The sequence below is a fragment of the Podarcis raffonei genome, chromosome 14, assembly GCF_027172205.1.
Source record: "Podarcis raffonei isolate rPodRaf1 chromosome 14, rPodRaf1.pri, whole genome shotgun sequence".
NCBI lineage: Eukaryota > Metazoa > Chordata > Lepidosauria > Squamata > Lacertidae > Podarcis > Podarcis raffonei.
The window spans coordinates 9673050-9686749 of NC_070615.1; the positions used below are offsets into that span (position 1 = coordinate 9673050).

The 13700-nt window shown below is 41.9% G+C and overlaps 1 protein-coding gene across 8 annotated transcripts in view; it reads right to left on the reverse strand.

Annotated features, from left to right (window-relative positions):
- Window positions 1-109: 109 nt before the first annotated feature.
- CSNK1G1 (casein kinase 1 gamma 1) overlaps window positions 110-13700 on the reverse strand; it is a 55263-nt gene continuing 41672 nt past the window's right edge. For 6 of the 8 annotated variants that reach the window (XM_053365899.1, XM_053365897.1, XM_053365900.1 and 3 more), the window contains one exon: window positions 110-245. In XM_053365899.1, coding sequence (XP_053221874.1) covers window positions 125-245 — 121 coding nt within the window. In that variant the 3' untranslated portion in view covers window positions 110-124. Of the gene's footprint in view, window positions 246-9005; window positions 9230-13415; window positions 13641-13700 lie in introns of those variants that run through there. The other 2 variants (XM_053365902.1, XM_053365904.1) reach the window with 2 other exon arrangements.

The following is a 13700-nucleotide window of genomic DNA, read 5'->3' on the forward strand; positions in this document are numbered from 1 at the left end:
CCGATTGGGCGGCGAGCTCGGCCAATGGAAAGCGGGCACGAGAGGCGCCGGCGGCGGCGGCTGCGCGCCGGTTGGGCCAAGTGGCAGACAAAGGAGAGGAAGGACGCGCGGGGCGGGGACTACATTACCCAGCGAGCAGTGCGCGGCCGCCGGCGTCGTGCTCTTCGCTGAAGTTGCCGCCCTTCGCCTGTAGGGGGCAGTGCCACCATCTGCATAGGATGAAGAAGAATGTTCTGTTTGTAGCCCTTTGGAAAAATGGTTGCGTGTTAAAGGATCAGACGTGTATAATTCCCATCCATAGCCAGATTTCCAGGGATCTGGCCCTGTTATGCTGCAGTCTAGTACACACTTTGTTGTTGTTGTTTAGTCGTTTAGTCGTGACCCCATGGACCAGAGCACGCCAGGCACTCCTGTCTTCCACTGCCTCCCGCAGTTTGGTCAAACTCATGCTGGTAGCTTAGAGAACACTGTCCAACCATCTCGTCCTCTGTCGTCCCCTTCTCCTTGTGCCCTCCATCTTTCCCAACACCAGGGTCTTTTCCAGGGAGTCTTCTTTTCTCTTGAGGTGGCCAAAGTATTGGAGTCTCAGCTTCAGGATCTGTCCTTCCAGTGAGCACTCAGGGCTGATTTCCTTAAGAATGGATAGGTTTCATCTTCTTGCAGTCCATGGGACTCTCCAGAGTCTCCTCCAGCACCATACTTCAAAAGCATCAATTCTTCGGCGATCAGCCTTCTTTATGGTCCAGCTCTCACTTCCATACATCACTACTGGCAAAAAACCATAGCTTTAACTATACAGACCTTTGTTGTACACACTTACCTGCTGCTTAGTGTGGCGTACTGCTGCACACACAACGTATTTGCTCAGTTCGGTGCAAACAGAGAAGCACGGGGCTATTATGGAGAGCCAGTATGGTGTAATGGTTAAGAGCGGTAGTCTAGTAATCTGGGGAACCGGGTTCGTGTCTCCGCTCCTCCACATGCAGCTGCTGGGTGACCTTGGGCCAGTCACACTTCTCTCAGCCCCACTCACCCCACAGAGTGTTTGTTGTGGGGGAGGAAGGGAAAGGAGAATGTTAGCTGCTTTGAGACTCCTTAAAGGGAGTGAAAGGCGGGATATCAAATCCAAACTCTTCTTCTTCTTCTATTAGATGCAAACTGGGTTTATGACTTACTTTGGCTTAAGACACTTGGCATACAGAGAAAGCAATGGTATTAAAAAGCAAAGCAAAACATCTCAAAGATCCAGCTTATAAAAGGTTAAAAGGTAAAGGGACCCCTGACCATTAGGTCCAGTCGTGACCCACTCTGGGGTTGCGACACTCATCTCGCTTCACTGGCCGAGGGAGCTGGCGTACAGCTTCCAGGTCATGTGGCCAGCATGGCTAAGCCGCTTCTGGCAAACCAGAGCAGCGCACGGAAACGCTGTTTACCTTCCCGCCAGAGTGGTACCTATTTATCTACTTGCACTTTGACGTGCTTTCAAACAGCTAGGTTGGCAGGAGCTGTGACCGAGCAATGCGGGGATTCGAACCGCCGACCTTCTGATCAGCAAGTCCTAGCCTCTGTAGTTTAAGCCACAGCACCACCCGCATCCCTTCTTATAAAAGGTTATGCCTTAATAAAACCTGCCATATCTATCCTTCAGGACTTGGAACAGGTTCAGACTTCATACGCCGGTCGTCCTTAATTTAGCAACAAAAATAAATGCCTGCGTGATCCTGACACAAACCTCCACTCACTAACACTAGGCAACAGAACAAAAGAACCATGTCCCCCATCTCTCCTCCCCCCCCCAGCAATAAGGTATCTATGAAAAAGGTGTCTCTCACTAAATGTAAACCAACTGAAGAAGTGTGAATCTGAAGAAGTGTGCATGCACACAAAAGCTCATACCAATAACAAACTTAGTTGGTCTCTAAGGTGCTACTGGAAGGAATTTTTTTATTTTGTATTTTGTTTTAAACGAACTGTGAAAGACTATGAATTGAAAGTGGAGGTGATAGATGCACCTTTCCCCTGTTTATCTGTTTCGTAACACAAAAAATCCTTAATGAAAACTTTTTTAAAAAAAACTTTTTAAAAACTTGCGCTTAAGCTGTTTTGAGCTACACCTTTCATCAGTTCCAAGTACTGGAATCATGTTTATAGCACAGAAATTTGGCATTTTGCGTGAGTTATGGAGTGACCTTTTTGTAAACATGACTAAACTTTGACTAGCAGCAATGATGAATGGATCAGTGTATTTTTCTAGTATTGGTTTTGCAGACGTTCACTCATAAGACTGTTCCAGACCATTTCTGCATGAATCTGCAAATTGTTTTTTTTAAAAAAACACACAAATTTTTTTTACATGTGAATGTGCATTTTAAAAAAACATATTGAGAATATAGGAAGCTGCCTTGTATATACCAAGCCAGACCAATGATTTATCTAGCTCAGCGTTACCTGACTGACAGCAGCTCTCCAGGGTTTCAGACAGGACTGATCCTCAGGACTGATCCACAGCTCTACCACCAAGCTATAGCCGCTTCCTTTGAAGTGTTCTCTAAAATAGCATTGTGTAGTGTGCAATTGTGTAGTGTTGCAAACCAACTTGAGTTTGACCAAACTGTGGGAGGCAGTGGAAGACAGGAGTGCCTGGTGTGCTCTGGTCCATGGGGTCACGAAGAATTGGACATGACTAAACAACAACAAAGTATGCAATTTACACAACAGAGGGATATAAAATTATGCACGGTGTGGAGAGAGCAGAGAGAGAAATCTCTCTCTCTCTCATAATAGTAGCACTTGTAGAAGGTTGGAAGAATCAAATTACATCTTCACACAATGCAAAACTATGGAATTTGATCCCCCATGAGGAATGGCCACCAATGGATGGTTCTAAAAGTTAAATTCATTCTGAATTAAGGCTAATCACCATTACTAACCCTTTCTTCTTAATGTCAGTTGCTGGAAAACACAGGAAGGGGGAGTGCTGTTGTGCTCGGGTCCTATTTGAAGGTTTCCCACACTGGATTGATCCAGCAGGCTCATATGTTTACTTAAACCTAATTTCTCATTCTGTTGCCCAACCATCCTAACAGGAGCATTTCAGAATTGTTCACTATCCCAAATAACATGACAGCACTTGGCTACCTTGCCACTCACTCTGACTGCAGAGGACAGCATGCAAGTGAATGTAAAATACTGTGTTCAGTATTGTGCACATAGTACACAACATATTCACTACAACATCAAGACAAAGAGTAGTGTTTCCTAACTTCTGCTTGATGATGACAAACAGCCTGGTGTTAGTAAACTAACACAGTGCATGGTCTCAATTCAAAACCAAGGTGACAGAATTGAACACGAATGCTTCCTTTGTTGGTGAGACCATGGAAGCACAAAAGCACATGCAAGCTGTATTTATGCTTCTTTTGCAAATATAATCTACATTGCAAATATCTCCAGTTTTCTCTTAGACAATGCAGTATTAGCATATTTTGTGGTTACTGGTTGGAAATGCAGTGTCTCATCACAGGAGTAGCATCCTCTTTGTTTTCAAGATGCTAAGTGTGATGGGACATGGCACCCGAGAGAAAATAAAAAGGACTACACAGACGTGAACAGAGCAAATTTGATGTTTTATTTTACATTAAAAGGGTGCAAATAGGGGAAAGGGGGGTATTTAAGGTACACAACATTTCTTGCAATGTCCCATTAAAAACAGGCACATCAGAAAAGATCAGTAGCAGGACCCAATTCCTGGCAAAGTGAAATCCAACTAGCGCCAGAGGAGCCTCCTGCACATCGTGTTTGTGAGCCCTTATCCTGAACCGTTTCAAATGCATTTGAAATTGACATTCATGTTAAAAAATACTACGCTTCATGTTCACTGCCAAGTTCCAAGAGCAGTGCCAGGATTATATGAATAAAACATTGCATTACACATTTAAAATAAAAAGATTAAAAATCAAAAGGCATTTCAACAAGAATCAGACATGTGCACACAATACTTTAAAAAAGATTTTTCACAGCTGATTTTTCTTTACAGTAACAAGAGTTGCACTCATTATCCCAATCATCCCATTTTTAAAAGCACAAAAGGCCTACATTAAAGAAACAGACTTAATAAATTATACATCACAAAATTTCCAATGGGAACAAGCCACTTAACTGTGGTTTCCCTGTTTGGGGAAGATACAATATTTGGTATGGTCCACCTGCCCCCAAATGATAATTCTCTTCTCTGCTTGGTAATTGCAAAGACAGACTTATCACTATCAAGTTGCTTTTCTAACTGGAGAAGATTAACCTGTTCCCAAGTTCCACAAGGTAGCCTATACAGTTATGCAGCAGTTATGCAGTTTGGAAAAGCATTTCTTAGAAAAAAGTGATCATTTTCCTGAGACAGTCTTAAGAGGATGAGAGAGGCTATTTAAAGCCATTTTCCTGCCTGTGTTTGATTGGCATGCACCTGTCATTTCGGGGGGGGGGAGGATACTGAACTCAGAGCAGGCACTGGAACCAGGTGCTCAATGTAAGAATGTCCCAGTCCCTCTCAGAAACCACACCCTCCATAGGAGCAGTATTCTGGGGCAACAACTCCAGAACTAAATCCCCAGGAGGTGCAGAAGTGTAGGTTCCTACTACATCACTAAGCTGAGGCAAGGGCATTCTGGTCAGAGACTGAGGTTTCCTTGCAATTAAGAAGTTTGGTAATAAAGCATGCAGACTAAGCTGCTGCTCATCCTCAGACCCAAGGCCTGCTGCATAACAAATACTGAAGTAAAGATCTGCACCCCCTCCAGACATTCACACAGCAGAGAGTAATTCCTATAGTGTTTCATCTACACAGCACAGATAGGAAGCCTGTGGCCCTCCAGATGTTGTTGGATTCCAGCTTCCGTTGGTCCCCGCCAGCATGGTCAGTGATTAGGGATTATGGGAGTTGTAGTCCAACAACATCTAGAGGGCTAGAGCTACCCCACCCGAGACCTGCAGTAAAACTATTAAGGGAGGCTTGAGAAATCAGTTCCCTTCCAGTCACTTACTGGGATATGCATAATACAAACATGGCACTGAGAACTGCCAAGGCAAGCAAAGTAGCCTGGCATTCTTAGGCCCTTTAACTGCTACACATCATGCCAACATCAAGACCTGCAAAAAGAAAAGGAAGCTCAATCAGTGAGGCTCAAAACCAATGGGAAAAAATAGCCTTCCAAGCCAAACAATGGGTACTTCCTTTAAGGCCTGATAAGCAATGCAGAAAGCATATTTTCCCTCTTCCCCCATCTTTAGTATTTTGAGAAAACGGGGCTTATGGCTTTGTATTTATAGGGAGGTGCATATTTGGCAGTTCACACCCAGCAATACAACACCATCTTCAGACTACATACAAAGAAATGCTCACCATGGCAGTTTACCTTCCACAAAGCATCGCTCATAAAAGCTCTTGGGAGAGCTTACAAGTTCCATTCGTCAAGGAGCAATATACATTTTGTTCCTCCATCCTGCAAGCCATTAAACCACGGATGTGGAAAGATTTAAGTCATGCGTGCCTGTTTTGGACTACAGGGGCACTGGGCAGGTCATTTTGAAGAACAAGCGTCCCAGGAAGCAATAGTTTTTGAAGATAAGTTCATGGTGTGTGTTTTAAAATATAAGATTAAAGCCTGAAAATTGAAAGGGAGAAAGAAATTCAAACCAGCCCCAAGGAAAAGAATTTTCTAATTCTGCCACTGGCAATTTTCAGAGTGATATACTCATTACATCACAAGAAAGCTGCTTTTATAGAGACTAATGCAGATTAGCTATTTTAATTTCTTCCACCCTAAAAAGAAAGGCAACTGTTTGGTAGCAAAGTCATGACCATGACTATTTAAAATTCAAGAGGGTGGAGGGGTCTACAAAGGATTACCAGTCCATTTAACAGACACCTGCCTTTCCAAGTGACAAAACTGAAGGTAGATTTTGAATGAGCACTTGGAAGAACTATCCATGTCTTTTTTTAAGAATATGTGCTGACATGTTATTCTCTGAGACCCAGAGAACATTAGAGGCCAGCTAGTCAGCTCCTGAAGCAAGGCAACCCTCACAATTAAGCAGATTTGGCCTTTGGAAAGACACACATCCAGTGATGAGAGGGAAAGGAGACCTATATAATCTTACTCATTCCTATTCACTAGCTTCTGAACGTTTGTTTCAAAATAATCAAATACCATCAGCTTTGTTTTGCAAAGGATGGCGCTGATTTAGAACTGGAAGCAAAAGTAATTAGCTGTAGTATTATTGATGATCATAGTATTCTCTTCAAAACAGCTAAGATTGAATAGTTAAGAATGAAGGGGGAGAAAGTCATTTTTACCACTGACTGTTCTCTGGAAAAAATTAGCACATTTCAGAAATGGAGAAGAATACTTGAAGATGGCTTCGGCTCCATGTTGCTTCATTGGAAATGGGAGGCTGCAGAAACAGCCCTGATATGAAGACACTGTATGGAAGCACTGGGAAACTGGGAGACTGTTTTGATAAAATGGGCCAGCACTTTGCATACATTCTCCCATATAGATGCTTAACAACTGAAATGTTCACTTGCAGTAGAAGAGGGTCCTACAAGTAATCCAGACCAAGTTAGTTTCTCCTGCTCCTTACCATGAGTCCACTAAATCTAGACTTTTACTCAAGTATCCCTACTGTGAGACATTTCTTACAGTTTGGTTTCTGAAGAGCTTCAGTATTTGACCAGAATGCAAAATCGAGTTTGGATATTAACCTGCTTCAAGAGCACATGTTCCCTATATGCATACAAATATTTTCATTCAGAAGGAAGCTAGATCTCCTGAGCAATGGAGCAGAGAAGCAAAAGCAAGATCGATTTCAACCATCAGACATTAAAAATAATGAAGACTTCTAAAGAAAAACAATTTGGGGGGGGACTGTTTATTGTGTATTTGCAAACTGTCCATTTGTCCAAATTGTCCATATTGTCCATTTGCAAATTCTAAGATGCTCCTCAGCGGAAGAGAACTAGACTGCAAAAGGACAGATGCGTGTGGTGCAGCTGGGAGCACAAAGGTCAAGTTTTCATGAAATCTTACATCTCATATTTGATATTTCCCATGCCAAGAGCGGGAAACAAGGCTCATTTTAGCAGGTGGCCTTAGAAACATTTAAAGAGAGGAATGGGCTGAGAAGTTTAAAAGGTCTTCTAAAAAAAGCAAACCCTTCTAATCAATGACTGATGGTGAAGAGTTCACTCCTCTTATCTGCATTTTAAATGCAATAAAAAGGCAATTGGCCACACTCAGAAAATGGATGCACAACTTTCTAGGATGGACAGCTCATGAGCAAAAAACAAGTCTACCATTTGGCTCAAGGGTTGAAGTAGTGTTGGGGGAACCAGGGAGAGGAAGGCAGTCCAAAGCTCAGCCAAGCAAAGCTAAAAATGAGGCTTTTAGATTAAGAAGAATACTCAAGAAATTGACAGGAACCAAAGGAGTTACTGCAGAGAGAGTTGCTTCTTCTCCCTGAGCAGGTTTCTTCTGTCTGTAGGCAAGGAGCTCCCAGAGTTTTTCCCAACAAGTTAAGAGGGTTATGGTCATGAGATAACTCCCTCCCCAAGGATTAATGTCTGAACTACAGCATTGTGGTGCCACCTATTAGGGAAGATGAGACACAAGATTTCAGGTATCAAATTTCTGAAAAGCAAACATTTTCAGTTCACTTCAAGGCAGTAGGCAGAGGCCACATAGTATGTCCTGGCCTTTGGGGCCAACTCCCTCAAATTTCCAATTATTTGCCTCAAGCCATATCCACAGAAGATCTGCTGGAGTTCACAATCTCTGCCTTGGAGCACACTGAATGCAGAGCGGCCAATCCCATTGGGAAAGTCAGAATAAAACAAAGTTATCCAATTGCCTGGGGCATGTTAATAAGGAGCCCTGACTGCATAACAGAAAGAATCATAGGTAATACTCAGACTGCTCTGCTGGAAGCCACATGCTATTCTAGTCTGTATAGATTGCCTTGAACTTCTAAAAGGCCTGATAAAATATGTCATCTAAGGCAGTGGCAGTGTCCTCTCGCTGATGAAATAGCTTTGCTCCCTTTAAATGGCCAAACTGCCCCATCCTTTCCATTTTCGGTTACAGTAGTCTGCATTTGCATTTCTGTGACCTGCCCAGAATTCAGCCCAGCTGACTTTTCTCCTTCCTGCCAGCAGAAAGACTTCCAATTCCAAGCAGGTTATGTCAGGCACCATGGAGAAAAACCACAAGAGGGGTGTTCACTGACAGCTGGAAAGGGCAGCTGAAAATTCAAGTAAGCTTCAGTGCACAACCAACAGTGGGGTATGAAAACCCCTGAATAGTCCCAGGGGATTCCAAATGTGGTGGACAGACTAAGTCAAAGGGAGGCTTTGCACTCAAATACAAGCTGAACATGTGTGCTGGCATCATTCACACCCACAAGGGGGGGGAAACACGCAAGTACAGCATACGCATACATAATGCTAAAAATAATTAAAAGTGCAACAACGTAAGTTCCTTTAGAACAACTGACACTTCTCTGTAACCATTCTGAGAAGGGAGATGCCACAGAAACCAGTAAATCAAGGCAACTGGAAATGTAGATTGCAGTTCTCTCGCCATTGGCTTACTATCATGGAATTCGCTGGAGTGCGATTAAGAAGGATCAGGTCTAAGCTGCCAGTGTAGTCAAAACTAAGCCGTTCGCAGCAAGAGGAGGCTGGGTCCTCTTGAGAGCATCCTCTCTTCACCGCCATCTTGACCCCGCAGTTCATAAAGCCCCCCGCAGTTGGTGGAGGGGGGGAAAGCATGTCGAGAACAAAAGAGAAAGGGAGCAGGAACAAAAGCACATCCACCAGGAACGCCCTCTTTGCTGAACTGCTGTACAGACAGGAAGGTAGCCAGCCAACCTTCCAACAAGGGCAACGAGTGCTGGAAAGGATGCAATCCTGATTCCAAAAGGAGCTTCAAGCGTGGAGTGAGCAAGCGAGACCATTTAGGGAATCCACCTGAATGTTTATTTTGGAATTTTTTCCCCTTCCTCTCTTTTTGGTTTAATATGTCCCTTGTTTCTTGTCCTCTCCCCAAGAGAAGCCCCATTCAATAAGATGTGGCAGGAACAGCAGGTAAACAAAGTCCCCCAAAGACCTCAAGGAGACGCCTGTCATTTCTGGCGTTGGGAAGACTTCTTCCTTTTCCTCTTATAGAAGCAGCAGCACCTGGAGCACAAAGAACACACAGCAAATCAATAGAGAGTACCAGGACCTCCAGCAAGCCCTCTCCTTCCAACACAATGCATGTGACGTGGCCAACTTCTTCACTCTCAGAAACACACAACACACATGCTCTCAACACCCACCCTCTCCTGCAACAACAGATAAACTCAAGACATTCAAAGCATCAAAGTAGTCCAATAATCACCACCAGGAATCGACACCATGCTCTGGGGACCCATGTGATTTTTCAAGGGCTGTAATAACTTGAGGGTTACCCTGACCAGTTCTAGCCTCTAGCTTTGGCATTATTTTCCAAACCAACATCATTTGCAACTAACGGGGAATGTGAACATGGCCGATTCCGTCTGAAAGGCACACAACTCAGAATTGCCACCCCCACCACTGGCAGAAAGCTGCAAGAACACACACTTTTAACCAAGTTGCTTTCACCAACACAGATGATACATTTACTATACAAGAAACTATGAACAAACAGGATGCTTTTAGAGTGGAACCGTGGCTAACAACTCCTAAGATAATTCTGAGACATGAAGAACCCCGGCATCGGATGCTGCTGACACAGATGGACCTATGTAGTATAAGATGAGAAAATCCACCTCTGTTGCCTAAAAATACAAGAGGGATTGAAAAGAAGTGTGGAAAAATTACTTAAACAACACGGGTTGGAATTCAACTGCTAAACACAAAGTGGTCCTGATCTGAAGTTTCCAAAACACTTGAAGTAGAATTCTAGAACAGTGGCTTGAACAAGAAATCACCCTTGCTATAAAAACAGATGGAAAAAACATGCTTTATAGGGAAGTGGATTTCAAGCAATCAATTTAATCTATGATTAATCAGAAATAAAAGTTGTAGTCATGACGATTTGTAGAAGATAATTTTATCAATTAAAAAAAAAATCAGTTATACAGGGTACCCAGATTTGTGTGCTTCCTCTTCTCTGTGTCAAGCTTGATGGGAAAAGGTACATTTTCTCCCAAGGTTAGCAGGTATTTTTTGCCTTACACCACAGATTTCCTTCTAGCATTAAAAACCACAGGAAACTGAAACTTACGGTTGGATTCAATGCAAGTAAGTCTTTTAATTCTGTATTATCTTAAATGCTGGTGGGGTCTGAAATTGTTCAAATCTTGAGGCCATTTTTATTCTGGTGTGATTGTCCATAATATCCTGTAATCCTAACTCTCAAAATGATACAAATAAAGATGTTTTTCGCCACTTTAGAAATGAGAGATAGGTTTTATCTGTTATTTGCTGTCTCATGTTGAAGAGGCACAGTGCCTTTCTGCCAAAATCACCACCACCAATACATACCCCCAAATTTTGGTAATATGGAAATTTAATCGATCAAAAGCCAAGGTAGAATCAATTATTTTTTAAAGCAGTGTTTATAATTGATAAGGCAACAAAGATAAAGCAGGTGGATTTAACAACACGCTTAGAGTAGATATTTTTGCTCTGAAGTAAAATGTATCTGGCATATGCATGAAAGCTGGATAAAACCTAGGCTTGGCTAAGCATGATCTGCAGTAAAGGTGGACAGGCTTCATGACTTGTGAGGTTACGTGGTTCTTTACCAGAACCCCAAGATCTACTAACCAGAGCCAGGTGCCAAAGACAGAAACATAGAATTAAAAAAATTATGAGGCCAGACATTTGCGTGTGTTTTTTCTTTCTTTCTGAGTACCAGAATGAAATGAAGTATATAAGTCATTCAATATAAAAAGCCCACTCCAGGTTATCATTTCAACTGCATAATCTAGATCAAGAGAGTGTCATTTTGTTGTTAGAATGGTTAAACAGTTGGGAATCAGAAATCCTTGCAATCAACCTTCTTCCCAACACCACCCTACAAGATTTTAGGAGATTATTTTTACAAATATCTTGAGAGACCAATAAAGACACAAGCAGGGAGGCAAGACATTCCCATACCTCAGCGGCTAGGAAGTTAAGCATATAATTACTAAATTAATAGTAAAACACAGTTCACAAAGAGGGTGTACAAGATCTGAAATTCTGATCTCCAATAACTTAAACTTTAAGTTAAATTTATAGCATGGTGGCAAATTTGCATTCAACAGGACATTTCTCTCAGATAACAAACATGGAAAGATGATTTAATGATTATTATTTTTTTACAGATAATAGAGCCCACTCCATGTATACATATTGTGAACAGTTTTATATCAACTGTATTTGAGCAGTAACTGGCACTCAAACTTATGCTCAAACACAAAATGAGTATTGTAGGGTAACTCCAATGGATTTCTCAACTCTTTCAGTTATACCCCAAAATAATAAATGATTGGATCTCTATCATAGCTGGGGTGTTGTTGTTTTTTAAAAAAACAGTTAGTCAATGAACTGATTGGTCATCTTCCTAGGATCTCAAGATTACACATTTATTAACAGCAACACAACTGGCTATTAGTCATAAATGAAAGAAAATTAACTTGCCCTCTATTGACCCCTGGTGCTTGAGGCATGGCTTATTCAATTAAACTCACAAACGAGGTAACAGGGGAGGAAAGCAGCAAAGTGATTTATTGAAAGATTGAAGGTTCCCTCACCCCTCAATACTGGAATAATGAAGTCTATGAAAGATTGAACTTTTCAATCCCACTACATTCTGGGAATAAGTTGACCAACAGATGAATATCTGAATTAGCTAATTAAAAGCAAGTTAATACTGTTTAGATCATGATTTATTGTCATTAGATTTAATTAATATTTTTGTCTTCATTTGTTATTTATGTGTACTGTAATGTATAATTATTGTGGAATAATTGCTTACATAATACTTAGTAGAAATAATATTTTTTTTCAAAAAATTGCCGTGTTAGCAATTTATGGCCTAGAAGCCCTTCCCTGATAGGTCTCCTGCCCTTTGTGGTCAAAAAGGAATCACCCATTGCCTTCTCACAAATTAGATTATCCTCCAGGAGTTTTTCCTCCTTCCTTGTAGCATGTTGATTGCCTTCTTACCTGAGCCACCTGGACTTGCCTGACAAAGTTTACTAGACAGAAGCAGCTTTCAACATGCGTCTTATCACCCTTGTACGCCCTCTTTCAATAACTCAAGGAGAAAACTATTAGTCATCCAAGCATAATGAAGCAGAACAAGGACAGATGACTTTTGAATGTTGCCCATTTTCATCCTCGAAACAGGGATGAGAGAGGAAACTTTGCCCACATGTGACCATGAGGAGCTCTCCATGGTTTGGAGAAAGACACCACAATGAACAGCCCATGCAAAGCAATAAGCCATTGCGTTGGTCTCACAGAGCTGTGAATGATGGGGAAGAAGGGGGAGGAAAATAAAAGGCGAAGAACTCACTATGTTGCACTGAGCTACAATCAAAGTTAACATTAGCATCTGGTCACCCACTGCAATATCAAATGTCTATAGTGCATGGCCTGCCGCATTAGAACAGAGCTACAGGCACTGCTAGCATCAGCACAACTATGTTTCTCCCACTCTCAGTTTCTGGGTCAGTTACAATCTATTGCACAATGTGTGCATTTTTAAAGGAGACTCAACCAATTTGGGAGAATATCGCATGCTGGCAAAATGCTCATCAGTACAAATGGACTGTATGTGTCCTTCCCTTTCCAGAGAAGTGAGTAGTTTTTCCACTAACAATATTTAGCGTTACGGATTCCACTACCTTTTACAGTAATAATCAAAGCAGCTGCAATTGGAGACATTGCAGGGAGTGGACAAAACTTGATCTCCTCCTTGGGCGCTGGCAATCCCTGCAGAGCCTCCTATGCTCCATCTCATGGATGAAAAGAATGCCATGGCCCCAACCTTGCTTGGAGCAAAGAAGAAAGGGCAAGGCAGTACTTAGAGGTACAACTGGTACTTGCATAAACTTCCACTCCACAATTAATAACTGTTTACCTAACCAAAATTTCTGTAACACAGACCTTACTAGAAAATTATTATTCACAGAAAATCTGCATCTTGAAAGATCGAACTAACTTAATCTGCTATAGAGAGTTGCTTATTTTCCATAATTAATTTTAGGTGTAAAATCTGAATCCTTGAGTACACAATTTGATTTACTTTGCATAGGTAGCCCCATATAAGGCATGTGATCTCATTAGTGGATAAAACCTCAGAGAGAAAAGACAACTCTATAATAAAACAGGAAGGTGACATATCTAGGTTTTGACATGGTGTATTTTAATCAATGATAAAATGAACAACATAAGTGAAGGAAGTTGATCTGTAAAACCTGGGAGGCATGCATGAAGCTAGGGTGACTTATGCTGCACAGATGGCTTCCATTACAGATGACACAGGCAGGTTGACAGAACCAGACAAACCAGTCTCTTATGAGAAGCCTGGAGTGGACACTGGGTGGCCTTCACCTATGAAATTAATTCACTATGAAATGAAGCAGAGACAGAGAGAGAGAGTCACAAAGACTGATGGAATACGCGATAT